Source organism: Hippocampus zosterae, chromosome 3 (assembly GCF_025434085.1).
Source record: "Hippocampus zosterae strain Florida chromosome 3, ASM2543408v3, whole genome shotgun sequence".
Lineage (NCBI taxonomy): Eukaryota > Metazoa > Chordata > Actinopteri > Syngnathiformes > Syngnathidae > Hippocampus > Hippocampus zosterae.
Genome location: NC_067453.1, coordinates 28,530,907 through 28,558,452, shown reverse-complemented (window position 1 = coordinate 28,558,452; position 27,546 = coordinate 28,530,907). Strand labels below are relative to the sequence as shown.

General features: G+C 43.1%; 1 protein-coding gene across 2 annotated transcripts in view; it reads left to right on the top strand.

The window, feature by feature from the left end:
* The window catches only part of fa2h (fatty acid 2-hydroxylase), a 31,968-nt gene extending 5,481 nt beyond the window's left edge, over nucleotides 1-26,487 (top strand). Inside the window, exons 2-8 of one of the 2 annotated variants that reach the window (XR_007961891.1) lie at nucleotides 14,660-14,779; nucleotides 18,637-18,779; nucleotides 19,344-19,444; nucleotides 20,464-20,636; nucleotides 21,691-21,943; nucleotides 22,948-25,508; nucleotides 25,667-26,487. Coding sequence is in view for 1 of the 2 variants with exons in the window: in XM_052062154.1 (XP_051918114.1) it covers nucleotides 14,660-14,779; nucleotides 18,637-18,779; nucleotides 19,344-19,444; nucleotides 20,464-20,636; nucleotides 21,691-21,943; nucleotides 22,948-23,015 (858 nt within the window). In the remaining variant the exon portion in view is untranslated. The remainder of the gene's footprint in view (nucleotides 1-14,659; nucleotides 14,780-18,636; nucleotides 18,780-19,343; nucleotides 19,445-20,463; nucleotides 20,637-21,690; nucleotides 21,944-22,947; nucleotides 25,509-25,666) is intronic. The other variant, XM_052062154.1, reaches the window with a different exon arrangement.
* The last annotated feature ends 1,059 nt before the right edge of the window (nucleotides 26,488-27,546 follow it).

Genomic DNA, 27,546 nt, shown 5'->3' with positions numbered 1-27,546 from the left:
TCGATTCCAGCTCCGGCCTCCCTGTGTGGAGTTTGCATGTTCTCCCCGGGCCTGCGTGGGTTTTCTCCGGGTACTCCGGTTTCCTCCCACATTCCAAAAACATGCGTGGCAGGCTGATTGAACACTCTAAATTGTCCCTAGGTGTGAGTGTGAGTGCGAATGGTTGTTTGTCTCTGTGTGCCCTGCGATTGGCTGGCAACCAATTCAGGGTGTCCCCCGCCTACTGCCCGGAGACAGCTGGGATAGGCTCCAGCACCCCCCGTGACCCTGGTGAGGATCAAGCGGCTCGGAAGATGAATGAATGAATGAATCATCAGCTAATTGACAATTAATTTTTCAAAGGTGCCGTTTGAAGTCCTCGAACGGTTAACGAAGGCCATGCCAACATACTTATCTCATTTGTGTTGCCCATTAATTTAATTCATTCATATAAAATGTTGAGTTGTGTTGTTTGGGTAAGATACTTCCTGTGTAGTTATGGTATGTTGTTGTTATTATTATGGAATGGTTGGTCGACCGGTAAGTCGGTTGGCCTCACAGTGCCGAGGTGCAGAGTTTGATTCCAGCTCCAGCTGTCCTCTGTGGAGTTTGCATGTTCTCCCCGTGCCTGCGTCGGAACTTTACTTTGAACGCCCGGTTGATGCCGACGTCCAGCGGTTGGAGTTCTTAAGTCAAGCCTCCGGGAATAACGGCAAGCTCAGAGTTCATTTGCTTGACTTGGTTTTTCACTGCCGCTGTGAGATGGGCACGCATGCCAAAAGCACAACCGATGGCTTGAAGTTTGAACTGAGCTTCGTAGGCGTGTCTCTTTGTAGAATTTATTTTCGGGGGTTCTTAGAAAGCAAAACCAAAGTTGTTTTGGAACAATGCACATAGGCACACTCTATACAGGTGTTGGTATTTGCTTGCGGCGTCCCTTTAGCGTCCACTTACACGCCCACCCTTCACTGATTGGCCGACTTCTTTGCCGCAAGCCTGTCCACAGTCACTTCCGCCCTTTTCTCTATATCAACAGCGTGTCGGCTGTCAGTCAGGTTTTGGAACTCAGCGCATACACAAGACGCTCCGCATCATAAGGCGTCCTGTCCATTTTGGAGAAGATTTAAGACTTTTAATGGCGCCTTATAGTCGTGAAAATACGGTAGTCATGCTGAAATTAAATACACAGTTGTGCCTTGAGATATGAGTAACCTGTTCATTTCTGATTTTATTTATTTATTTTTACTTTGCCTTGTAAGTGTAAATTTCAGATACGAATACAATTAAAGTCGCCTGACAATAGGGCTGTACAAGCAAATCATTTTGACAGTTGAATAATCACAGGTTATCTTTGCGGTTAGTAGACTCATCAGAGCATCTGTAAATCGCATCCTATCACACCAGCAAGCACGTGAGCTTTTATCATTAGCTTCCAGCTTGAGGTTTTTGAAGTATGTACAAACTACAAATAATGACAGCTAAGATGATAGTCGGCGGCCCGGTAGTCCAGTGGTTAGCATGTCGGCTTCACAGTGCAGAGGTACCGGGTTCGATTCCAGCTCCGGCCTCCCTGTGTGGAGTTTGCATGTTCTCCCCGGGCCTGCATGGGTTTTCTCCGGGTGCTCCGGTTTCCTCCCACGTTCCAAAAACATGCGTGGCGGGCTGATTGGACACTCTAAATTGTCCCTAGGTGTGAGTGTGAGCGTGGATGGTTGTTCGTCTATGTGTGCCCTGCGATTGGCTGGCAACCGATTCAGGGTGTCCCCCGCCTACTGCCCGGAGACAGCTGGGATAGGCTCCAGCACCCCCCGCGACCCTAGTGAGGATCAATGAATGAATGAATGAAAGATTATAGTACATTCGAGTTTTAATACACGTACAGTAAGTTTGGAAAATGGAACCAAAAGCTGTAAGTATGAACACTTGCAGTATGAAGGGACGGGTTTAGTCTTGTATTCGCCAAAACAGGGCGCCCACAGTCCCCCTCGTTGATTTTAAGGCAAGACACCATGTTAAGGCCATTGTGACCTATTTTGAACGGAAGTGCACTTTTATAGTGCTCTATCCAGGTATGTGACAACTGACCCATTTCCTCCATTTTTGGTGAGGGCATTTTTGTGTTATCACCTCACGCAGGTCTTTTCTTGACTCCTCTCAGACACTTTAGCTGTCCTGTTAAAAAAAAAAAAAAAACGTGTTTTCCGCAACTCTTTTTAGATTTAATGTACAGTGGAACCTCCTGTGTCGTCATGGTTTTAATTTGATTTTCATATGTATCCATGTTTATCACCCCTGCAGGGGGGGGGATAACTCATCTTTGCCTGCCCAAAGTGAAGAACGCTAGTTGCAACATATATATCAAACTTTACAACATTGTTTTGAGGTATTTGGGGATATGCGGACATGGTTTCATTAAATGTCTAAAACAAGTGTAAATGGCTTTGATGGCACACAGTCGTTCCCAATGCTTACGTCGACTCAGAATCGTCTCTTTGTTCTTGTTTGTAATCAGCCGCACACACTTTCAACTGATCTAATCAATATTCACCGAAATATTTGCCCCCAAAAAATACATCTTATTTAATGCACATCGACTGACGTGTTTGTGAAAAAAAAAAATATTCCCTTAATACTCCAAAATCAGAGAAATACAGATTTGGCACGCTGGACTTCACTGTCACTGGAATCTCTTTAAATTCTTGGTGGACGTAATAAATGTCCCCATTAGTGCTGTCATGGTCTGAAGTGAATTTCAACATATTCATCACATGAATTTATGGCGCAATAGTTTGGTATTGTTTCTTTAACACAATGGAGAGTGGACTTTCCTTAATGTGTTTCTGGATGCATGTACCCTCGGGCAGGTTTACAATCAAAAAGTTTACACTGCCAACAATGTGGAACTGGTTTATAATAAACAATGCTTGTTTACATTCAGAGGCAGAAAGGGTTAGTTTATAATGAAAATAAAGATATTCCATTGTTCATATTTTCATATTGTTCATATTACGCAATGTCAGTTTTGGGTTTTGGCAGTTATAATCAAAGCTAAATTGGGATATACACATACGATAATCAAGCCTGTTGATCCTATTTGGATTATTCCGTAGTGTTGGGGAATGATAATGACTTTTTTCCTCCCCAAACTGCTTTGGAAAACAGTTGGGACTAACAGTTGTAAATGTTAAACCTGTTCAATATTTACAATACAAAATCCTGTGCTCAAGACCGAGTCGAGGCGAGATATGGCTTTGACGCAAAAGGAACAATGGCCGATGAGGACGTTTCCTGAAACTCACGCTGTCAGACAAATAAAGGAGCAACCGGTTGTGTTGAATGTTTGCGTAACGCGTCTCCTATGTTGTTCATATAGGTCTCGTCATGCATCCAATTTTACGTTTTAAATCAATCGTGCTCGGGACGTGATACTTTTCAATGATCTCTGCATAGACTGGAAACTCTTCTTCGTCTTCCTGTTTTATTGGCAGTTGGCATACAAAATCGGAAACTCAGCTGCACACAATAAGCACGATTACAGTTACATTCGCTAAGTTTTTCTCCGTGGCTGTAGAGAAAGATGGCAGCGAAACATGTTAGCCTTTGACCATCAATGTCGTTATGAACACAGTGGACCAATGAAACTCTCCATATCTGTCCTTATATTGAATATTCATCAGGCATTTCCGGTTGCAGTATGCATGTGTAAGGGTGGTGCGGGCTACCTGAAGAGAGAAATTAGAATTCAAATTCTACATGCAGAGCGAAAAACAAGAATCTGAAGTTGAGTTTAATCAGCACAGAGAACAAATGCCATGAATCCATCCATATCTGCATTGCGACCCCCCCCAGTCTCTCGATTGTTGGCCGACTGACTCCCACCGTCACTTGCAATGAACAGGACAGCAAGACCAGCACAGGAGCGATAACGCCTTCACGGACTTTCTATATACTGTCTCCACGCATACCCTGCGTCTTCCCCAACATGTAACAAACGTAGTTTCCAAACGCTGCGTTGCCACGTGGTGAAGCTTGTGGCGAATTTGCCTCGTGTTGACAATGAGAGACTGAGAGGTGCTTGCAGGCACTATTTCTCGGTACTCGGTAAATGTACTGTATCTATAATAATAAGGATAGATGAATAAATGGTCTGGGCCGATTACATGCCCCCAATATCTGCAATTAAAACACATACAACATGTGATAGGTGATCAGTAAAAAAAAAAGTGTTATTTTGAGTTCTGCGTGTCTTAAGTTATGTGTCTTAAAAAGTTTTATGTGCCTCACTGTGCTATTTTAGAAACCTGTCTTGGGACTAAGGCTGAAAACTAGCATTTATGCTAAGTCCAGCGCATTTACATTTGCTTATTCTTGTGTTGATTGACCGTTCCAATATACAAACTAACTAGCTGGTTCGCCGGCTCATCAGCTAGTTCCTGCGGAAGGCTGGTAAGGTGGGCCTTTGGCCCACAAAAGTGTTGTTGCTTGGTTCAACTTTTTGTTCATCTTCATTGCTTATCGCGAAAATAAAGAGATGTTTAGCTCTACTAAATAACTAACAATTTCATTGCAATGCTTGTGGGTAGACAACATTTTTTCGCTAAGATGCCCGCGCGATCGTAGTGAGCCACTGCCTGAGCGGCGCAGTGGCGGCGCGCAGCGGCGCGGTGAAGTAGGTACGTTTTGAAAAGGGACAGACGGAAGGACAGACCGCGTGCGGGACGACGCACAATATATATATAGAAATATAAAAAACTAAAAAATACCTTAATGGTTACCTGCTGGCAAATGTGTTGAGGATGCACATTTTTTGTTTTTGAGCTCCAAATACTGAGTGATTCATGAAACACAATGACTGTTTTTGAAATTGTGTAAAACTTCATTTACCGCAGAAAACATTTGGGGAGCTATTCGTTAGCCTGCCAACTCGCTGCACTTTTTGCATTTTTAAACAAAGGTGTCAGTTTTCTAAGGATTAAAAAAAAAACCCAAAAACATTCATCGATTGCAAATCGGAAAAGCTTGTTAATGAACATCTAAACAAAATCAAATGCCGTGAGTTTGTATTACTCACAATTGTGACATCAATATTTTCCGGATTTTTACTGCAAACGAATATCGGCTCCAAATATTGGTTATCGGCTTCCTTGACTAGTAATAATCGGTATTGGCCCAGAAAATAACTGGTATTTTAACTAATTAAATTGATTAATTTTAACTAATTAATTTTTAATTTTAACTAATTAAAATTAGTCATTTTATAACTAATCTACACCCATTCCAGCCTGGAAAAGTCATTTGAATTATTCAATAGAAAGATGTAAGAGTAATGCAAAAGTCCTGAGTGAATGCACACTTCCCACCCAAATTCGAACTGCCATTACAATTTGCCACTTGACATACAAAACATTACTGCAGTCACTGCAGAAAGACAGTGCAGACATTGTTTAACGACCAGAGAGTCACAAATGGCAGACTGTGCGGATGACAATCTGGAGTGCTCCACAAGCATGTGATCAGAAGGATTTCAATCAAGGGACAAAAGAGATTTCTTTTTGCTACATATTTAAATATCACAGAAGCTCAACAACTGATGAAATCGTCGAATACATTTGGCAACATTAGCGCACGGGGGGGGGGGGGGGGGGCGAGCATTGCATTGGTGAGGGTGGGGGTTAATATATTAAGTGGATGGAATGTCGGCGGGTAAGCAAGTCATGGAATGGAATGCGGACTTCCATCTGCGAAGATTTCGGGTCAATGATGCGATTGTTCTCCGCCACAATGCACAGCCGCCGACGAGAGAGAAACTGCTGGGTGCGCTCGCTATATGTCCGAGTTGAAGAATTTTACAATTAGAATCAATCAACAGCCTAAATACCAATTTGTACAGTTATTGGCCTGTAGAATTGTCGATAGCATTTCAGCATTTACCTAAACCGCTGCATGTCGGATCGTGGCGTGAGAGCAAAACTTGCAGATAGGGAGAGATGGAAGAGGCTCTTGCAACCCCTCAAAAGGGTGAAGCTGCCAGGGTAAGAAGACTGCCTACTGCATCACGTCTTCAGCATTCCTAAATTTCCCGACAGCGTCCGATTGTCTCTTGCAAGTCTGAAATGCAGCCCCTGAGTTTGCGCCATGGTGATACATTACCCAAGGTATTGTTTTCCTTCGCTACCATAGAGACTGCCGACATGACACTTTGCGCTCAGGTGAAGGCCTCAGGTGGCTTTACACCTCGCCGCAGTTAACACCTGATCAAGGGAAGAGAGGCTGAAAGATGGCAGGAGTCAGGAAAAAAAAACAAAAAACAAGATTTACGTTGCTGTCTTCATTGGAAATGTCGATTATTGGCCTCACATTCCAGGAAGATGCCACTCCTTTTTCCGTCATTGACGAACATTGTTTTGAATGCAGCTTGCGTTGCATCCTGATGTCTATTTTTTTTTTTTTTTTGGGTACATTTGTTGTCCAAGGCTGGGCAGTTGTCACACGAAACTACATGGCACGTCATTTTATCCCACCCTACAAACATTCTGTCTCAGCATGACTTAGATTTGTTCTTAATTTTACTGCTTGGTGCTTTCTACCGCCTTTTATTACCGATTCGTCTTACTGTTTATTGTGTATGTTAAATCGCTGTTTGAAAGCGCTCGAGAAATACTCTTGACTTGACTTGACTTGACTTGATAAACAGACAAATGTAACGGGTAAACGGGTTTTACGATTGGAATTTTTTCAGTAACTTTTGCACTCTTGTTGAATCGTTGTTAAATTATGAAGATGGACAATTTCTTTGCTGTAAAGGAATTGGGTGAAATGACTGTCAAACAACGCTAGTGTGCTTGCTGCTGGTGCGTGGTAACTTGACACCGTGTCCTCAAAATTGGCTAGCTACAGACAGCCTCTGATTCTTGTGTGTGTACACATGCAAACACACGCAGGCATGCTTTGAATCTGGAATACTGGTCATTCGGGTCCGTTGAGTTTTTTTTTTTTTTTTTGGCATGTGACATTAGCACTTTTATCTTCCTCTCACGTGCAAACTCAACCGCACGCTCTTTATCCGCCCACATTTGGGTAACTGTGACACGGTAGGGTAGCCCAAATGCACGTCAAGTCAGTCATTCAAAGAACGGATTGAATCCAAACAGCAACATCTATGCACAACCACAAAAAATTAATCTATGCAGTGTATGGCATTAGGGGCGGCCCGGTAGTCCAGTGGTTAGCACGTGGGCTTCACAGTGCAGAGGTACCGGGTTCGATTCCAGCTCCGGCCTCCCTGTGTGGAGTTTGCATGTTCTCCCCGGGCCTGCGTGGGTTTTCTCCGGGTGCTCCGGTTTCCTCCCACATTCCAAAAATATGCATGGCAGGCTGATTGAACACTCTAAATTGTCCCTAGGTGTGAGTGTGAGCGTGGATGGTTGTTCGTCTCTGTGTGCCCTGTGATTGGCTGGCAACCGATTCAGGGTGTCCCCCGCCTGCTGCCCGAAGACGGCTGGGATGGGCTCCAGCACCCCCCCGCGACCCTAGTGAGGATCAAGCGGCTCGGAAGATGAATGAATGAATGAATGTATGGCATTAAAATGTGTCAGGCTTCCTCTGTTTATACTGGAGCACAATGTAGATGTTCAGTCACTCAGCACATGGAATATAGCAAGCAAATAGGTGTGCTCTTGGCGCCGAAAGATCAGCAGTGATGGCTGATGATATTTCAAGGATGACTTTTACTCTCATGACTGCCTCTTTGATGTTAAGTCCATCAAAATATTCCCTCTGTTTGATGCGTGCAGATGAATGAGTGAGATGCATTCATTCATATTATCCAGTCGGACCGGATGATTATGGGAATCAAAAAGATTTAGATTGAGACTGAAATCACAATGATTCAATCGATCATTCATTGATTTCGGAGCTCAGTACGTCGCACACCTCAAATTAATTGACGATGGGTTTCGTACAGCCGACATCACACTTATGAAAGTTAATCGGTTGTGGGCGGCTGTCCCGTGCCGTTCGGGAAAATTATGACATTCCTGAATGAGTCATCGTCCGTCTTATTTTTGTTAGGAAACAATGAGCAAATGCTGACATTTTTCATGGATAACCTCTAACCAAAATCCAGTTGTAATATAATGAGGAAAATTGAGACAAATTGTTCTCTTTCAATCCCGCCACGTTCCCGCGTTAACATTGAAAGCTACGTTTCCACAAATGGCAGCATGCAAGCACATCACTTTAAATTCGTAAATGATGGAACACGGGACTGTTGTTGCATGTGTGCTGTGACCAGCAGAGAGATACATCGCTCACATAACTCAAATGCTCAAACGAGCGTATGTCACATTTAAATACACCCTTGGAAAAAGGTGAGGCCGAGCAGTTGTTGCATGGAATATCGGCGCGGTATGCAAATGTGAGTATCTTTTTTTTCTTTTTTTTCCTTCTTTGTTCTTTCCTTTTTTTTTTTTTTTTCAAATGTGAGTATCTTAAGGTGTGTTGCAACCCTCTGTGAGTTGCAAATTCTAAACTGTGGTCCGTTGCAAAATCTCCCTAGTGACATCACACATTTTTATGAGGTGTGATGATGTGTATCAGAGCAAGCAGAAATAATATGTCCCAGTGGTCCTCAACTAGAAATGCTGTAGGTCCACTTTTTTTTTCTTTTTTTTCCTTTTTTAAATAAGATCAAGCTCCGATCCCATGCACATGGGGAGCGGGGCTATATGCCCATTTAGTATGGTCAAGCCAAACTTATACAAATCAACACTTCCTCACAACCAACCAATAATGGGGTGCATGAAAATAACAATTATTCACATTGCCAGTACACGGCAAATAATGAGAGTTATTGTGTTGAATGCACGGGAACTCTTTTATTTTGTTAAGATGTGTCTGCTTAATAATAGAAATAGCCCTTTTAGGGAGGTAAGACATTTTCACTTGAACCTTGTTAAACAGTAGTTGTCTTTTTTTCCCTTAATTTAACAAAAACAAAACAAAATACAAATTTTACCAAAATAAATACTAAACATGAAAACAAAAATATCATTTTCATTTGTACGATTCCCCTTTTCACGTCCCCTCTGAAATCACTTAAAAATTATCTCAGAAGAGGAGTTATCCATCCATCCATTTTCCGAACAGCTTGATCCTCACTAAGGTCGCGGGGGGTGCTGGAGCCTATCCCAGCTGTCTTCGGGCAGTAGGCGGGGGACACCCTGAATCGGTTGCCAGCCAATCACAGGGCACACAGATACGAACAACCATCCACGCTCACACTCACACCTAGGGACAATTTAGAGTGTTCAATCAGCCCGCCACGCATGTTTTTGGAATGTGGGAGGAAACCGGAGCACCCGGAGAAAACCCACGCGGGGAGAACATGCAAACTCCACACAGGGAGGCCAGAGCTGGAATCGAACCCGGTACCTCTGCACTGTGAAGCCTTCGTGCCCACCACTGGACTACCGGGCCGCCCTAAGAGGAGTTAAGAACCATTTTAAATACTGACACAAGGGAGCACAGGAATGTGCAGTGCTGTTCTTCCACTGTAGGTGAATGCAATGTCTGAGGCATGCAAATATTATTTGAGGACGCCATTGGGATGTTCATTTCCCATGTTGCGGTGTTCTGTTATTAAACAGCTGCAAAGTAGACGGCAGCAGAACTGCACACAATCGAAACCTCCCGCGATTCGTTTTGTCTAATTGTCTGTGCGTGGCTCTCCTGGGCTGAGCACACTGTGGCGTCGCGCAAGCGTCTGTTTCCTGACACAATCATCCATTTTGAATGCGTGTGTATTGGGATAGACGCGTGGTGACGCTTATGTATGTGCAAAGCTTCAGTTCAGAGGAGCCAATCAGCGCATCATTATCGCCGACATACCCTGCTCAGCCAGGGTCTCCAGTTCGTCAGACATTATACACACAAAGTTGCGCTGCTGTGGTCCTCTGCATTACATCTGTTAGTGCACGCAAAGAATACAACGGATAATTTTAACAAGCGATTGCGGTAATGCGCAGATAATAGTCCAAAAATATAACATGTAGAACAGGGGTGTCCAAACTTTTTGCCAAGGGGGCCAGATTTTATGTGGTAAAATGTCGGGGCTGACATTCTTCACATTGAACAACAATATTGTTCAACACATTTTAGTAAGCCAGTCTGTTTCACATTTCCATTTTTATTTTAATTTCAACAATCTTATGAATTTCTTTTGGTTCATTTGAAACAGGTATATCACATGCAACTGCTTATTCACTTGACTTTTTCTTAAACAAGTCTCCTGAGTGCAAATTGATTGATTTGAAACATAAAATGTATCACCATGACTTTTCAATAGTCACAAAACCTTTGACTCGAACAACAGGGAAATGAACAAGCAATACACATATCCACAACTGCAAGGATCATTTGAAATATGACATATCAGTCAATATAAACACGGAGTGATGTCTTGTTAACTCGTGAGTGATGCCCTCTCGTGTCTAAATGCTATTACTCATTTAGCCACTAGAGGGAAGCAGTACTCTCTGAAACATCACTCACCAGTCTACGAGACCTCAGTCAATGCAAGACGTGTTCCATTGCGCCCAAACTGCGGGCCAGACGGCACTGATTTTATGACGGGGGCCGAGGGCCGGATGAAATTCGACCGCGGGCCGGATTTGGCCCGCGGGCCGGACTTTGGACACACCCGATGTAGAACGTAAAAATCGCTTTATAATTTTTCATTTTATACAATTTGCCGAGGGTCCGGACAGAGGAGGTCGGCGGTCCGGTCGTGGATCGCGGTCTGCCAGTTGAGGAAGACTGTCATAACCCATCAGCATCATAAACCGGGGTTGGAGACTTTATTTTTGTTTCGATTGCATGTGACGTGCTATAGTGATCTGCTGTTTATATGTGCCACTATATTAATTAGAACGGGCATGTCCAGCTCCAGGCCTGGAGGGCCACTGCGCTGCCAGTTTTCCAGCTCTCCCAGTTGCAACACACCCGATTCAGTTGATCAGCTCATCAGCCCGCTCTGAAGCAGCATGACAACGATTCGAAATATTTGAATCAGGTGCGTTGCTCCTGACAGCGGCCCTTGAGGGCTGAGTTTGGACACCCTTGAATTATAACGCCCGCATCACATGTTCATCACACGTACCTAAACAATCAACATTTGACATCTTCATCAAGTCATTGTAAAGCAGTTTATTTTATTCAGACATTACATCCAAAACCAGTTTGACACTTTCAAGGTGAAAGATGTAGCATAAAACTATTAAATCTGAAGAGTCTTCACACAATGGTGTGTTAGCTATTACAGAAACACGAAAAAGATATTTACCAATCCTGTCAAATTAGGGCAGAAACCTTGAGTGGCGGTCTCAGACATATAGTGTCAAATCAGTCGTGCTGAGAATCATTTCGTGACACTGTTTCCTTTTCCACGACTCATTAATTAAAATAATCCATCTAAATCCCCCCCCCCTCCTCCCTCTGCCCTTGGTGGCCCATTGCAGTGTCAGTGTTGCGATAGTACGAGGCCTCATCACCAAACTCTTGAACAGTAACGAGCTCCTTTGTTTTCTTTTATATTTCGACTGCTCGCACACAGAAAGCCAGTCTTGTTTCTGCCTTCACCCCCCCAATCCGGAAAAAAATCCTTCTCATTGACATTATTGTCGACTGTAACATTATCAATCAAGATAATTCATTGGTGCCCCCCCCCCCCCCAAAATACAAAACCACTTACGTGTTAAAAAGTAAACCGGTATGCGGTGTTCATTTGTTAGTCACTTATTAACCAAACATCACACACACACACAGGAATGCACTCAAGGTTAAACAAAAATCTAAAGTGAAACCGTTGTTGATAGGTAAGAACAGAGTAAGAAACGTAATACAATGATTGGCGTCATTGCTAATGTGACAATGGGCCATCCGTGCGTGTGGTTTCACTTGTTGCCTCACAACTGAAGAGTGTGCATTAGCCCTCTTTGGATGCCAACCAACAATTATTGACGGAACTTGCTCCATCTGCTGAACCAATGACGAATACTTGGCTGCAAGGTTGAACTGGACACTGTCACCTGAATAGGACTTCAAGTGACCTTTTAAAAATGTCCAATGTAATGATCGTAACTCTGGAGAGTGACTGTTCTGACTTTTGTCAGAGATCAAAGGTCTTAAAAAAAATGATCTCTTGTCGTGTTAGTTGGAATTTTAGTTGAGAAAAGTACCTGTGTATCAGTCACTTGGTATTGTTCCGTGAGTACTCAAGAGTCGAATACGCTGCGTGTAAATACCATTCAAGCTCAACTCTTCTACTCTTGCACGGTCGTAAACTTATAAAAGCCACGCTCCAGAACCACAATTTGATTTCACATGAATCCGTGCTTGGTAGTAGTCATTTAAAAAAAAAAAAAAGATTAATCGCATGATTTTAATCATTCAATTACTAATACGTGCTTTTGTATTAAGAAAGTGGGTGAGTAGCCATTGATATTATGTTTATTTACATAAATAGTACACACACACACACACACACACACAGAGGGTGTCAAAGTGAGGACCGGCCAAAATGTCCTCACTTCGTCAAAATGTCCTCACTCTGTTGGTTAAAAACTCATGCCGGTTCTCACAATGTTGTGAGTACAAGAACACATATTATCATGAGCCAGATTTTGTGGAATGCTGTATTCATGATGCCATATGAGCACAATAAAAGTGTTAAACAACATATTTTGATCCATTTATTTTATTGAATAAACCTGGAGTACACAGCTGCTGATGTAATTGAGTATTAATGCATAGTTTTCAAACATTTACCCTTGAAATATTCTACTTTTGAGTATCTGAATTCTTGATCATGAATATCAGTCAAAATAGAAAAATGGGTTCCCGTGATGAATGTTGACAGAACCCCCAAATTAGTTACACTGGTTTCCCATTGGGTAATCTAACGGAACCGAAAAACAGTTTCTCTTAATTCCTGAAATCTTCAGGCCTGAGACGGAGCTGCACGCCGCACAGGACTGAACATTCATGAGGAAAGCAGTGTGGGCAGGAGAATAGGGCGTGTTACTTTAGATTATCTTCTGGCAAATGTTATCTTTTATGGTGGTTTTTGTTGTTGTTAAGCAATTAAAGGACTGTTTTTTTTTTGTGTTTTTAAATGTTCTGTTTTTAAAGAAAACAGAACATTTCACAAAGATGCCGGTGACTTGTCCAATCACGCCACACGTGTCGCTATGGGTTCTCACTGTGTTGAGAGTCACAGCACCCATTGTCACTGATTTACAGCGTATTGAAATTCAGTAAAAGTCTGACTGGAAATGACTTTGACAATCCCCCCCCCCCTGCCCCCCCCCCCCCGCCCCACCTCATTAAACAGGAGAGTTTTATCCCATTCTTTGGATCTTATGAAAGCCAAACTTCTTTTCAGGCATCTAAGTGTGTCATAGGAAGCTCGGCAAAATGTACTCCCTAGATGCACGACAGTGATCCCTCACAATATCGCGTTTCACTTATCGCAGCTTCAGCACATCGTGTTTTTGTTTTTTTTTTCCAAAGCACTGTATTAAAAAAAAATGCCGAATGACTCAGAGGTTTTGTTCCTGCCCATATTGTACGTGCCATGGGCACTCATTCAAGGCACATGATTAGTTCCTGGCGACACAGGAAGGCCGGAGCCAGAATCAAACCCTGCACCTCTGCACTGTGAGCCCGACACGCTAACCAGTCGATCAAAGGTCCGTAAGGTGAAATTCAAAGTCACACTAATGGCCAAAAGGTCATGGCACCTCAGCATACCCCAATCTTTAAAAGAAGGGCATATTTAGAATTGCTGTTGAATTCCTTAGCCAACGATAGCATTCTTTTGAATACCTTTTGAATACTTTTCCTTCCGAGATATTGGGGTGTAAATGATACTCTTCTCGTTGTGGGGATCTGCAAAATTCGGCGGGCCACGTCTGTCAGGTTTGGTGTTGTAAGGTCAAAATCCAATTCTCCGATGTATGGGCAAAAACCGTCTTTTTTGTGGGGTGATTTCAGCCAGAATGATTTGTCAGGCTACATACTGTATTTTTACAGACGTGTTAAAATGCAGCCAATACAAGTGCTGCAATAACTGCAGCATTTTTAAATGATGTAATCAAACAAATTGACATCCCGATATTTACTAAATCATTTTATGGTGATATTGCTGTCAATTCGTTGAAACCAAACCGAGCTGTGTCGAAAATCTCAGATTTGTGTATGTGTGTGTTTACATCTGAGATCAAATTTGCTACAGTGAAAAAAAACCCCCGTTGTGAAAAAATTCTTACTGCAAGCATGATTTCGTTGTAGAGGAGTTTCACTGTGTTTGAAAAAAGTTTGACTGCGTCAGGATATGTTCCTACTTTTTATTCGCAGAGATCGCAGACCGTTCTCCTACGCATCATAATTCAACCAATTTTACAATGTACAGTCATGTGATATATAAAGTGAAGGACAGTTGGGATGTACGTATTTTGACTCGCATCACAAGTGGACAGATGACAACGAATCTGGAATGTTGATCATCTCTTTAATGACTTGCTGCAAAACCAAATGCGTTTTTTGGACAGTTCCCGACGGCTACTTTCTTTTTCTTATTTTAACTTTACGTTCATCATCTTTTGTTCTTGATTTTCTCCAGAGTCTGAGGGAGAGGAGGAACTCCACTAAACAGACAGAAGAAAAAACAGCGCAAGTAACGCAGAAAGATGACGACCAGAATGCCCCACACAATCTCTGCAGCTGTGTGGACCTCGAAAACGTATGAAAACCTTCCATTTTTGTCCCATGAATGAATGTCTCTTGACCTGATGGCTCGCTCTCGTGAAAACGAACAAAAAGGTAATATCTTACTGTTGCAACAGAAACTAGATGACCTCACCTTCCAACCAATGTTTTTAATATAACCCGAGCTGCATGAAGTTGTACAAAGTGGCCAGTGATAGAGTGCATTTTAGTGGACAAAGGGTAAATGGTTATCAGGGTCATTCACCTCCATAACTAGCCCCGTTTGTTTTTTTTGTACACTCTGAAGTCTGTGGCACTGTCTCTCTACCTTTGTGTTTCCCAACCTTTACTAAGCCAAAGCACATATTATTTGACATTTAAAAAAAAAAATGTCACGGCACACCAACAAATAAAAATGTCATACGTGTACCTTCTGCCAAATAGTGGAAGAGAATATAATTGTCCGCCTTTCACTGTTTGTTTGACTTTCATGCTAGCAACAATGATACATGTGTGTGTCATCCACTATTATTTTGAATGAAGTGACATTGGATCATTTCCAAACTTCACAACTCAAGTTTTTTTTATTTTAAATCGTGCATTAATTAATTAATCAAGCGTTTCACATTTTAAAAACAATATGCAAAATTAGCAACCATGCTAGCTGCGTAGCTAGTAAAGTTTAATTGTAATGAGGATCTTTGCATATATAGTATTGGCTACACTTTCAATTAATATATACAATAAATAATATAATTAATGGGCAACCCGGTAGTCCAGTGGTTAGCACGTCGGCTTCACAGTGCAGAGGTACCGGGTTCGATTCCAGCTCCGGCCTCCCTGTGTGGAGTTTGCATGTTCTCCCCGGGCCTGCGTGGGTTTTCTCCGGGTGCTCCGGTTTCCTCCCACATTCCAAAAAACATGCGTGGCAGGCTGATTGAAGGCTCTAAATTGTCCCTAGGTGTGAGTGTGAGTGCGAATGGTTGTTCGTCTCTGTGTGCCCTGCGATTGGCTGGCAACCGATTCAGGGTGTCCCCTGCCTACTGCCCGGAGACAGCTGGTATAGGCTCCAGCACCCCCCGCGACCCTAGTGAGGATCAAGCGGTTAGGAAGATGAATGAATGAATGAATAATATAATTAATATTAATATTTCAATCAAAGGTCAGGTGTATTCTTTAATACAAATATTGGAACTGATATTTGGCCAGTAAATAAACAATGCCCAGTCTGTACCCTATAAATGAAATTATCCACATAGTCAAATTGATTTACACAGATACCGGTAGATAGATAGATTTTTTTTCTCTTTCTTCTTTCTACATACATTCTTGCTGCTGGAGGCTGTAAATTTCCACAGTGTGGGACGAATAAAGGATATCTTATCTTATCTTAGATAGATGGAGCAAGTGTAATAATAGTTATATAATAATTATCTTATATATATATATATATATATTCATTCATTCATTCATTCATTCATTCATCTTCCGAGCCGCTTGATCCTCACTAGGGTCGCGGGGGGTGCTGGAGCCTATCCCAGCTGTCTCCGGGCAGTAGGCGGGGGACACCCTGAATCGGTTGCCAGCCAATCGCAGGGCACACAGAGACGCACAACCATTCGATTTCACACTCACACTTGGGGACAATTTAGAGTGTTCAATCAGCCTGCCACGCATGTTTTTTGGAATGTGGGAGGAAACCGGAGCACCCGGAGAAAACCCACGCAGGCCCGGGGAGAACATGCAAACTCCACACAGGGAGGCCGGAGCTGGAATCGAACCCGGTACCTCTGCACTGTGAAGCCGACGTGCTAACCACTGGACTACCGGGCCGCCCATATATATATATATATATATATTATATATTGCGCGTCGTCCCGCACGCGGTCTGTCCCTTTTCAAAACGTACCTACTTCACCGCGCCGCTGCGCGCCGCCACTGCGCGCCGCTCAGGCAGTGGCTCACTACGATCGCGCGGGCATCTTAGCGAAAAAATGTTGTCTACCCACAAGCATTGCAATGAAATTGTTAGTTATTTAGTAGAGCTAAACATCTCTTTATTTTCGCGATAAGCAATGAAGATGAACAAAAAGTTGAACCAAGCAACAACACTTTTGTGGGCCAAAGGCTCACCTTACCAGCCTTCCGCAGGAACTAGCTGATGAGCCGCCCGGAGGGCGGCCAACCAGCTAGTTTATTATAATTGTACAATGATTTTTGTTATGCGCCAGAAATTGCAGGGTCTTCACTGTACTGGCAATATCCCAATACTATTATGCAGGGTGACTTCCATGCCTTTTCTTTGGCTGTGCTTTCATTGTATTTCACAGACATGTGTGATCGTGTAAACCAGGCCGTTTCTTTTTGTCTTGTACGCTTGTCAATATTAGGCATTGAACCCAGCATAGTTATCATTGTTCTTCTCAACAAATGCACAAGACTGGCATTCCTGTCATTCAGGGTAAATATTTACCATGGTGTCTGAAATGGTCAGGAGTATAATGATGTCAGTGCAGAGGGGAAAGTTTATACATGTTTGCTAAATGCTTAAAACAGTGTGTGTGTGTGGGGGGGGGGGTATTGCGCAAGTAAAAATAGTTTTCCCAAAATAATGCGAACGCGTTCAGAGGTCAGAGGTCAATTAAGAAAACAAGTCTTCGTAATGTTTATGGTTATGTTATTCCATCTGGAATGTGTGATTTCCATTCAGCATGTTTTTTTTTCTCGATAATACCTCAGGGTATTGACTTGGTCATGTGCGCATACCCTATGGCAGCTGCCCAATGAAAATCACGCACTGCAGACGGGTTTGCCGTTTCACGAAAGCCTTAACCTTTGTCTTGCTCAACAATATTTCTTCACCTCATTCCAAATTGGTGTCAGTTATCACTGTTTGGACCATTTTCTGTTGGCAATCAAATGTACGGGTATCTATTCAAAACCAAATGGCAAGTAGCCATGTTACTAAAGTAGCTTTCCTGCACTTTGTGTATAAGTCGCGCATCCATCCATCAAGTTCCAATGTGTTTTCAAACAAGCTGTGCTGTCGCAGGGTATTAACTGGAGGACTCTGGGTTTTCTGTGTACATGGCGTTAATTCCTTCAAACAGTGTTATTCAATGATGGTTTGAGTCATCAGGTTAACATCGACCCATGTTTCCACTCAACTGCAAACCACTCGCATGTCATTTTGAAAACAGTCATGGTTTTTGCGGCTAACTCTTCCGAGCTGACTTCATCCAAGAACTTCAAGCATTTCCGTTGCTGTCGCAAAACGACCACAAATGACATTTAGCAGGATGTTGTCATCGCTATTTGCCGCGTACCATATGCGACTGTGGAATGAGTAAAGAGCTGAATAAAAGCAGTCAATTATTGCCAGCGGGAAATCAGTTAGAATGAAACAACTTTGGACCACACGCACACACGCACACACACACACACACACACACAGTGCAGAGGTACCGGGTTCAATTCCAGCACCAGCCTCCCTGTGTGAGGTTTGCATGTTCTCCCCGGGCCTGCGTGGGTTTTCTCCGGGTACTCCGGTTTCCCCCCACATTACAAAAACATGCATGACAGGCTGATTGAACACTCTAAATTGTCCCTCTTGGTTGAGTGTGTGTGCGCATGGTTGTTCGTGTCTGTGTGCCCTGCCATTGGCTGGCAACTAGTTCAGGTTGTCCCCCGCCTACTGCCTGAAAACAGCTGGGATAGGCTCCAGCACACCCCCGACCCTGGTAAGGATATAAGCGGTTAGGAAGATGAATGAATGAATGAATGAATGAATGAATGAATGAACGAATGAATGAATGACTTCCTCGTGTTTTGCTACCACCTCCTGGTGGCCAAGGAATATAACGCCCTCTTGTCATGGTCTGCTCCTGTCAGGATTTGGTGGACTGGAGGAAGCCCCTGGCATGGCAGGTAGGCCACTTAGGAGAGAAATATGATGCCTGGGTTCACCAGCCAGTCGACAGGCCCATCAGACTGTTTGGAAACCCTTTCCTTGAGGCCAGCACCAAGACTTCCTGGTAAGACTGGTAGCTCATACTTGGAAGTACTTCTTTTGAAATGAGAATTCATCATGTTTGGATGTCCTGTGCTCGATATAGTTTCCATAACTCCACATTGTGGAGCTTTAGACGAGCACGGTTGCCTTCCAGTGAAAGGTTCTGGGTCGAAATCTTTACTCAGCGGGGCTTGCGTGTGTTGTCTTCAGTTTCCTGCCACATTGAAAAAAAAAATAAAAACACATTTTGGTTAATTGAAGATTGAAAATTGATCATGGGTGCGAATGCGAGCATGTTTTTCTGGGCGTGCTCTGCAATTGACTGACTACCAGTCCAGGATGTAAAGCACACCTTTTGCTCAGTCGTCAAGGATATGACTCCGGCACCTGAAAAAAAAACACCATTTGCCTGAAATGTGATCTCTCATCCTTTCATGTTGATTTACAATGATTTTTTTTTTCTCTTCTGGTGTGTGTTGGTGGTATGCAAACAGCTACAATTTAAATCAAACTCCTTTTCTCCATTATTTTTCAATGAAAAATGCACAGATTATAACTCGACGTTTCTCACACTTTGTCATAACAGGTACTGGGTGCCAGTGGTGTGGCTTCCTATTGTGTGTTATCTTAGTTGGTCTTGCTTCACCACCCTGGCAAAGGGCACAACCAGAATACCCTTCACCTCAGGTATGCACAGAGGGGGTTCATATATGGTTCTCGAATGACACGCATTTTTTCAGGCTCAAAATATTTGTTTTCCTTTGTGGAGCAGTTTTGAAAATCAATGTCTTCATTTGAGGAGCCATTTTCTAATTTTGCGGTTTAAGGCCAGGGACTTGTAGCAAGTGAATGTTCTTGATTTTACTGTTTGGTGCTTTCTACCGCCTTTTATTACCGCTTCGTCTTACTGTTTATTGTGTATGTTAAATCGCTCCATGTACAGCACTTTGTATGCAGCGATGGCTGTTTGAAAGTGCTCGAGAAATACTGTTGACTTGACTTGTTGTTGATTTGTTGAAGTGTTTTTTTAAAACAACAAAACACATCTCTCCTGGGATGTCATTTTGAGAACATTTGTTTTGCAGACCTCAAAAGTCAAATTCAAAATTCATTACTCTTGTGAAAGCAAACTCATAGCATGACCGATGTTTTGTCTCTCCAGAATCCAGATTCTAATTCTTCCAGCTAGACATCTGTGAAAAATGTCCTAGACCACATGAGCACTAAATTGCGGTGTTTAAAAGCGCTAGCCGTCTCAATTGTGGGTTAACCGCGACTTTTCCATATTTTCTCATCATCCCTTGATGAGCATGACACTTGTCAGAAATGAAGCCCCCCCCCCACGTTGGCGATGATAACTGACTTAGGAGTGCGAGTCTGCAATGTGTTTAGCCGCACTAGTGGCTACCTAACTGCTTCTGCGTAAGTATAGCGCAGAGCTTCCCCTCCAACTCCGACGACCTACGGTGTGTGACGTGTTTCTTCTTTTTCTTTCTTTTAACGGTTGTCTCGGCGTTTGATTCTCCGTTTGGCTATCAAGTGCGTTTTGATGAGGCGCAATATGCAAATTTGACCTTGTAAACGGCATTGGGAAATCTCTTATTCGAGTCTTGCATTTGTTAATACTGGCACATGCTAGCCTTTCTCCAGACTGTACATCTTTATTTTAAAATGTTATTCTTATTATTATTTTTTTGTGTTTCCAGACTTCTCTGTCTTGGTCCACAAGTACACTTTCCCACTGCTCTTCATGACTGGCTGGTTCTTGTGGTCATTCATCGAGTACTGCATCCATCGCTTTGTCTTCCACATGAAACCACCAGCTCATAACTACTACCTCATCATGCTACACTTTCTCCTGCATGGACAGCATCACAAGGTACCCCATTTTGACCCTGAATGCATGAATCACTCCATTAAGTGAAAGCAAACAAGGTTCATTTCCAACAGTTTATCGACACAGTAATGAGAGTGTGCATCATTCACATCACATTCGAAAAGTCAAAAGACTTTTTTACCACAGCAACGTTTGGGTACATTTCAGTCAGAGTGAAGATTTTGGTCGAAAGTTGCGTGAGAGAGATCTACATATTGAACATCAGGATATCAATATGTTGTCCGAGTCCCTCACTGTAGCCTCCGCACTGATTCCAGCTGGCAAAGTCAGAGGGCCGGCGACCTTTTGACCTTGCGCTTGCATTTTTAATCATTTATGGTCCAGATGGGCGGCCCGGTAGTCCAGTGGTTAGCACGTCGGCTTCACAGTGCAGAGGTACCGGGTTCGATTCCAGCTCCGGCCTCCCTGTGTGGAGTTTGCATGTTCTCCCCGGGCCTGCGTGGGTTTTCTCCGGGTGCTCCGGTTTCCTCCCACATTCCAAAAACATGCGTGGCAGGCTGATTGAACACTCCAAATTGTCCCCAGGTGTGATTGTGAGCTCGGATGTTTGTTCGTCTCTGTGTGCCCTGCGATTGGCTGGCAACCGATTCAGGGTGTCCCCCGCCTACTGCCCGGAGACAGCTGGGATAGGCTCCAGCACCCCCCGCGACCCTAGTGAGGATCAAGCGGTTAGGAAGATGAATGGTCCAGATGGTCCAGAACGCCTCTTGCGTGGTATTCGTAAGTACCAAGAACTAAACTGAGGCTCAGAGGGGATCGAGCCGTTTCCATTGCTGGTCCCTCTCTCTGGAATGACCTCCCACTGAACATTGGGCAAGCCTCCTCGCTGCCCATCTTTCAAAGCCGCCTCAAAACTCACTTGTATTCTTTGGCGTTTGACTCAGCATGACCCAAATTCTGATCTTAGTTGTACTGTTTGCTGCTCTCTACCGTCTTTGTTACTGATTTGTTGCTTTGCAAGTGATGGTTGTTTGAAAGTGCTCCATCAATACATTTGAGTTGAGTCGATTTGAGAATCCATGACCTGTCTCCCCAGTCTCCATTCGACGGGTCTCGGCTGGTCTTTCCACCCGGATTGGCCTCCGTCGTGGTTGGACTTTTCTACACGATCCTCAATAACCTGCTGCCGGATATTGTGGGCATGTCCGTATTTGTCGGGGGACTGTGCGGCTACGTCGTGTACGATATGATCCACTACTACCTCCACTACGGATCGCCCAAGAAAGGTTCTTACATGTACAGCTTGAAGGCCTACCACGTCAAACACCACTTTGAGCACCAGAGATCAGGTGGGCACCACACACACACTTCTCTGCTGCTTTCAGTTTCATTCATAGGCTGTATAAACACTCTTTGAAAAGATGGTATGCAGGCTCCCTCTAGTGGTAGCCAAAGGAATCAACGATTAATTGCAATTTGGTTAAGTAACATTTGCACTTACCGTAATCTTTAATTAAGAAAAATTATTTTGGATTCTATTATTTATGTATTTATTATTATAATGATCAACACCATTTTCACAGTCAGAAATAATAATAATAATAATAGTAATAATAATAATACATTTTATTTGTGGGCGCCTTTCTAGGAACTCAAGGACACCTTACAAGCAGTTAAAATCACGAGTACAACGTTAAAAACAACATCAAATAAAATAAGAACAAATAAAACATAATAATAATAATAATAAATCGCAGAGTATGATGGTACACACAATGCTGGTGCATTCATAAAAATCAGATCCCCATGATTCAGTAAATACAATAATACGATACAAGACATCTTTGTTTTTTATAGTGCTTTAAAGTAAAAATAAGATCGGTACTGGCAGCACTGTGAATTTCCGCTTCTTTTGCAGTTTCAGTCTTTGGTAGAATTGAAAGTAACTGTTTTCCATTTTACAGTCCAGAGCCTTAATAATGTCAGTAACCAACTGCATAGAGGCAATTATTGTGCTACATACCTTTCGAAAGCCAGATTTCTAACTTGATGAAATACCCTAAACTTCAAAACAGTTTTCAAGTTGTTTGGAAACAAATTTTTCAAGGACTTTTGCGAGAATGGAACTTCCATATTGGCCTATAATTATTGTGGATTGAGGAGTCACCTCTTTCTGAGAAAGGAAGAATGTTTTTTCATATAGAAGGAATAACATTATTTGAGAGACATGAATTAAAAAAAAATCACATATTCTGTCTTGAAATCAATTGCTTATTTTAGAAAACAGAGATCTAGATAGTGATACCGAGTGGAAAAAGAAGCGGTGCTTTAATCCAAGTGTTTGTCTCTCCAGGTTTTGGAATCAGCACCGCATTTTGGGACCACCCCTTCAACACAGTCATCCCTGATGAGAAATTCTAATCGTGAAGGCCTCCAGTACAGGGCCAAAAGTACTTATCAAGAACCCTCCTGTTATGTCTTACACAAACCAGACAGCCCAGTTCCGCCAAAACGGAGGATACAGCTTTGCCTCCGCCGCTATCCGTCCACACTTTCGCTATTTCATCTTGCATTCGCATTCCCGTCAGCGCCACATTCCTTCTTTCTGTGCGTGTTGCTGTGCGCTTGACCTCACTGTTGCAAGGCATCGCTCTGCCCAAACCAAATCACCCGCCGTTGCTGCTCCCTTAACCACACTGACGTCCCCCTTGTCAGATCACTCGAGTTAGCCCTGCAACGAGATGCATCTGTGAGGCGATTGAAACGCAATTCAAACACGGCATTACTCGGCCATCGGGCCCGTCGACTATTCCATCGATTACTTACGTCAACAACACCCGTGCGCGTCAATGCCCGGTTCATTTTTTGTTTTTGTTTTTTTTTTGCGTATGTTAAGTCTCGGATAAACCGAGTTTGGTGGGAGGGGATCCAAAAACGTAGCCAACAACAAGGTCTCCGTAGGGAAAATGACAATTTAATGTCTCAATCGCACCGAAAATAAGGCGAGAACATAAAGCGCTGGTCCACAATAAGGACCGGGAGGCAAATCCAAACGAGTCACAAAAAGTGCAAGGAAGAAAAACAAAGACCGCAAAATACCAACGAAAAACAATGTAACACGCACAAAAAGCCAGATCATCAAAACAAAACGGTACTTACTCAAAAATGGGTACCGAGAACTATAACGCGAAATCATGACGAGGTCAAAAGCCAATAAGTCAAAGAATGGCGAACATAGCAATGCCATAGACAATACTCCCACAACGGGTGAATGGCGGAGGAGTCCTTAAATGCTGAGTCTGAAGATTCCAGATTGGCAGCAGGTGTGCCAGAATGTCCGCTCATGCCACCTGCTGGCCAGACCGGGCAGCAGGCGTGCCAGAATGTCCGCTCATGCCACCTGCTGGCCAGACCGGGCAGCAGGCGTGCCAGAATGTCCGCTCATGCCACCTGCTGGCCAGACCGGGCAGCAGGCGTGCCAGAATGTCCGCTCATGCCACCTGCTGGCCAGACCGGGCAGCAGGTGTGCCAGAATGTCCGCTCATGCCACCTGCTGGCCAGACCGCAAAACCGAAACGTGACACCGTAAAATTTTTGACAGTGATGAGCATCCACCTACAAAAAAAAAACGTCTCGCCAAGGTTGATATATATTATCACTTAAAAGTAGACAATATGTTTATTAATTCATATTAATTCAATTCAATTCATATTAATTTTCATAGAAGCCATTGTCTGCAGGTGCGCACTCTGTCTCGCTGGCTCGAGTGCCTCTGCTCCGTTGGCCCACAGTTGATGTGAGGAGAAGCGGCCGCGTCTGCCATGCTTGCCCCCCCCCCCCCCCCCCCGTCCGTTCTTTATTTCCCACAATAATCGCCTCACTTCACACTCACATTCATCACCGCTCAGCGTTTCGCGATGAGACCGGACAGGAAGCTACGCTAAGCTAAGTTAGCCGAAGAGGCTTTAAACACGCACCAAGCGGTCATGACAATTCAGTGGAAAGTCAAGTGATGTGGCAGTCAAGTGATGTGACGAAGATGACGTTTGTTCAGTGTTAATTTACTTCAAAACACCAATTTAACGCCGGATTGTTAGCTCGAAAGAGTATCAAGCGGCCACCGGCAAGTCATCACGCAGGTCACATTGCCGCGTTCAAGTCTTCAGTCTCGGCCAGCTCCGCTTTGCGGCAATTGATCAAATCTTATTTTTCTCCCTTTTCACTCTCAAGGGACCACAAAGCCTTTGGTATCTTCATCTGCATGAACACGTTGCCCGAAAGGAGCGTCCGCAGCTACAAATGTCGGCGCAGAGACACAAAATTGGCCAAACATCGGTTCCGCGTGCCGCAAATATGAATTTTAAAATGACTAAAAACAGTTTGGAGACATGCGTTTCTGATTCCACCGAATGATGTAGTTTGTCGACTTATTTTTTTCCCGCCGGACCGACGCATCTATCGGCGCAGAGTTCATTTAATCAAAACCACTGCGGACACAACAACAACAACAACAACAACAAATCACGAACCGTCATTGTCCTTCTCATTCTTCTCCCAATGGTGGAAAACTTATCCATCCGTTTGGATGAAATGCAAGTAACATTATTCTCTTGAGTACAAAGTTTATTCATAGTGTTGACTTTAAATGTTGGAAAGTGTCAGTGCATTGTATTTTTTTAAGGCTGTTAATCCCCCCCCCCGCGCCCCCATTTTCTCTCTTTTGTCAATAATGATGCTTCAACAATGTAAAAAAAAAATTTTTTTTAAATCATGTTTTATAAGATGCTTTGTACAGCAAATTCTTAGATAGCTCCAGCATGACATCATCCGAAAAAGAGATCAGCATTTTTTCACCAATTTAGAAATCGATGGATGATGTCAACATACGTGCCAGAGGAAGAGTGAAGGAATGAGGTCAGCTTGTCAGGCTTCCGGCTGCGGGGACTTTGGGGGTCAAAGCTGTCTGTTTCCAGCTTTTTTTATTTTATTTTATTTTCTTTTTTTTAGCTTGTTGAATTTGGTCATTTGAGAAGAAACTGTGCATTGAGCGACTGCTTGCGATGACTCCACAGCTCCCGGGAGGATGACGATGGAGCGACTGTCTGACTGAGCAGCAGGAAGTTTCGATAGCTGACGGAGCTTCAAGCGTCCCCCTCTTGGGCACCGTTGATTACCAATGCAGAACAAACCATTGACACGAAATAGATTTTGACTTAAGAGAACAGTTACTTCAAGGGTATCCACTCGTTGGCAGAATGACTAAAATTTTACGAAATACGCACGTGCGTAAAACAGAAAAGAACATGCACATTATATTCACGCTTTTTTTTTTTTTTTTACCATTTTCACCAATTTTTAATAGATGAAAAACGTCAATAATTGTGGACTAGCAGTTTTTGTATTCCAAACAGCTGCACTAACTCTCAGTCTGTGATAATGAGGCGGCTGTGTCACTGAAACACCAACGTATCCCACCCTGTATTCGCAGAGTTGGCAACATATATTTTCTTCATATCACGTGTCAGTACTGTAAGAGAAATATGATCATATTCATGAATGTCCAATGCATGAAGAAAGCCTTGATATGAATTTCAAGCACACATATGTTCATACGTAAACCATTTAGACAGTGGCGATGATGATGATGATGATGATGATGAGTGTACCAGTCGAGGTTGTGCACAGGTCATGCTTGTTGGAATAAAGTATAAACAAATAATGATATTTATTTGATCAACATACAGCTTGATTCTAGCAATGGATATTGTGCTTAATATTGACAAAATTATGCATATTTCCCTCATTTGTTTTCATGTCTCATACATTTTATGTTGCAATTTTAAATTTCTATGAAAAATGTATTTGTAAATAAATGTCTACATTTCTGATGTTAGTTAGTACATCTATGCTGCCATACAGTTCTCAAGTGCCCGGCTCAGATCTGGGCCCCGGATTTCCTGTGTGGAGTTTGCGTGTTCTTCCCCGTACCTGAGTGGGTTTTCTCTGGGTACTCCAATTTCCTCTACCGTCAATAATAACATGTCTGGTATGTTAATTGTCAAGTCAAGTCAAGAGTATTTCTCGAGCACTTTCAAACAGCCATCGCTGCATACAAAGTGCTGTACATGGAGCGATTTAACATGCACAATAAACAGTAAGACAAATCGGTAATAAAAGGCGGTAGAAAGCACCAAGCAGTAAAATCAAGAACAAATCTAAGTCATGCTGAGTCCAACGCCAAAGAATATATATAATATATATATATATATATATATATATATATATATATATATATATATATATATATATATATATATATATATATATATAAAATGTGTATAAAGTGTAATCTAAAAGTCTGTCGTGTCGGGCAAAATTAACACAGACTTCGAAGTGTGTGTCGAGTCATTCATGCGGCCGCAAAGCGGAGCACGGTTAAATGGCAACGACCTTTCTGAAGCACCCTACCATGTGATTGATTCAGGAAGTGGAAAGTTTCTGGTTTGGTGATTAGACTGCGTGTCACCCATTCGCTTCATCCTCACTAGGGTCGTGGGGGTTGCTGGAGCCTAACCCAGCTGTCTTCGGGCAGTAGGCGGGGGACACCCTGAACCGGTTGCCAGCCAATCGCAGGGCACACAGAGACGAAAAACCATGCGCACTCACACCCAGGGACAATTTAGCATGCCATGCATGTTTTTGGAATGTGGGAGGAAACCGGAGTACCCGGAGAAAACCCACGCAGGCCCGGGGAGAACATGCAAACTCCACACAGGGAGGCTGGAGGTGGAATTGAACCTGGTTTTATATAGTATATATGGTTTATATTCATATATATATGTGTGTGTGTGTGTGTGTCAGAGAGGGAGAGGAAGAGAGAGGGACATTAACTGATCTCACAATCAAAAATGGCGGGTGGAGCAGTAGGACCCAGGGTTGCAGCAACAACAGC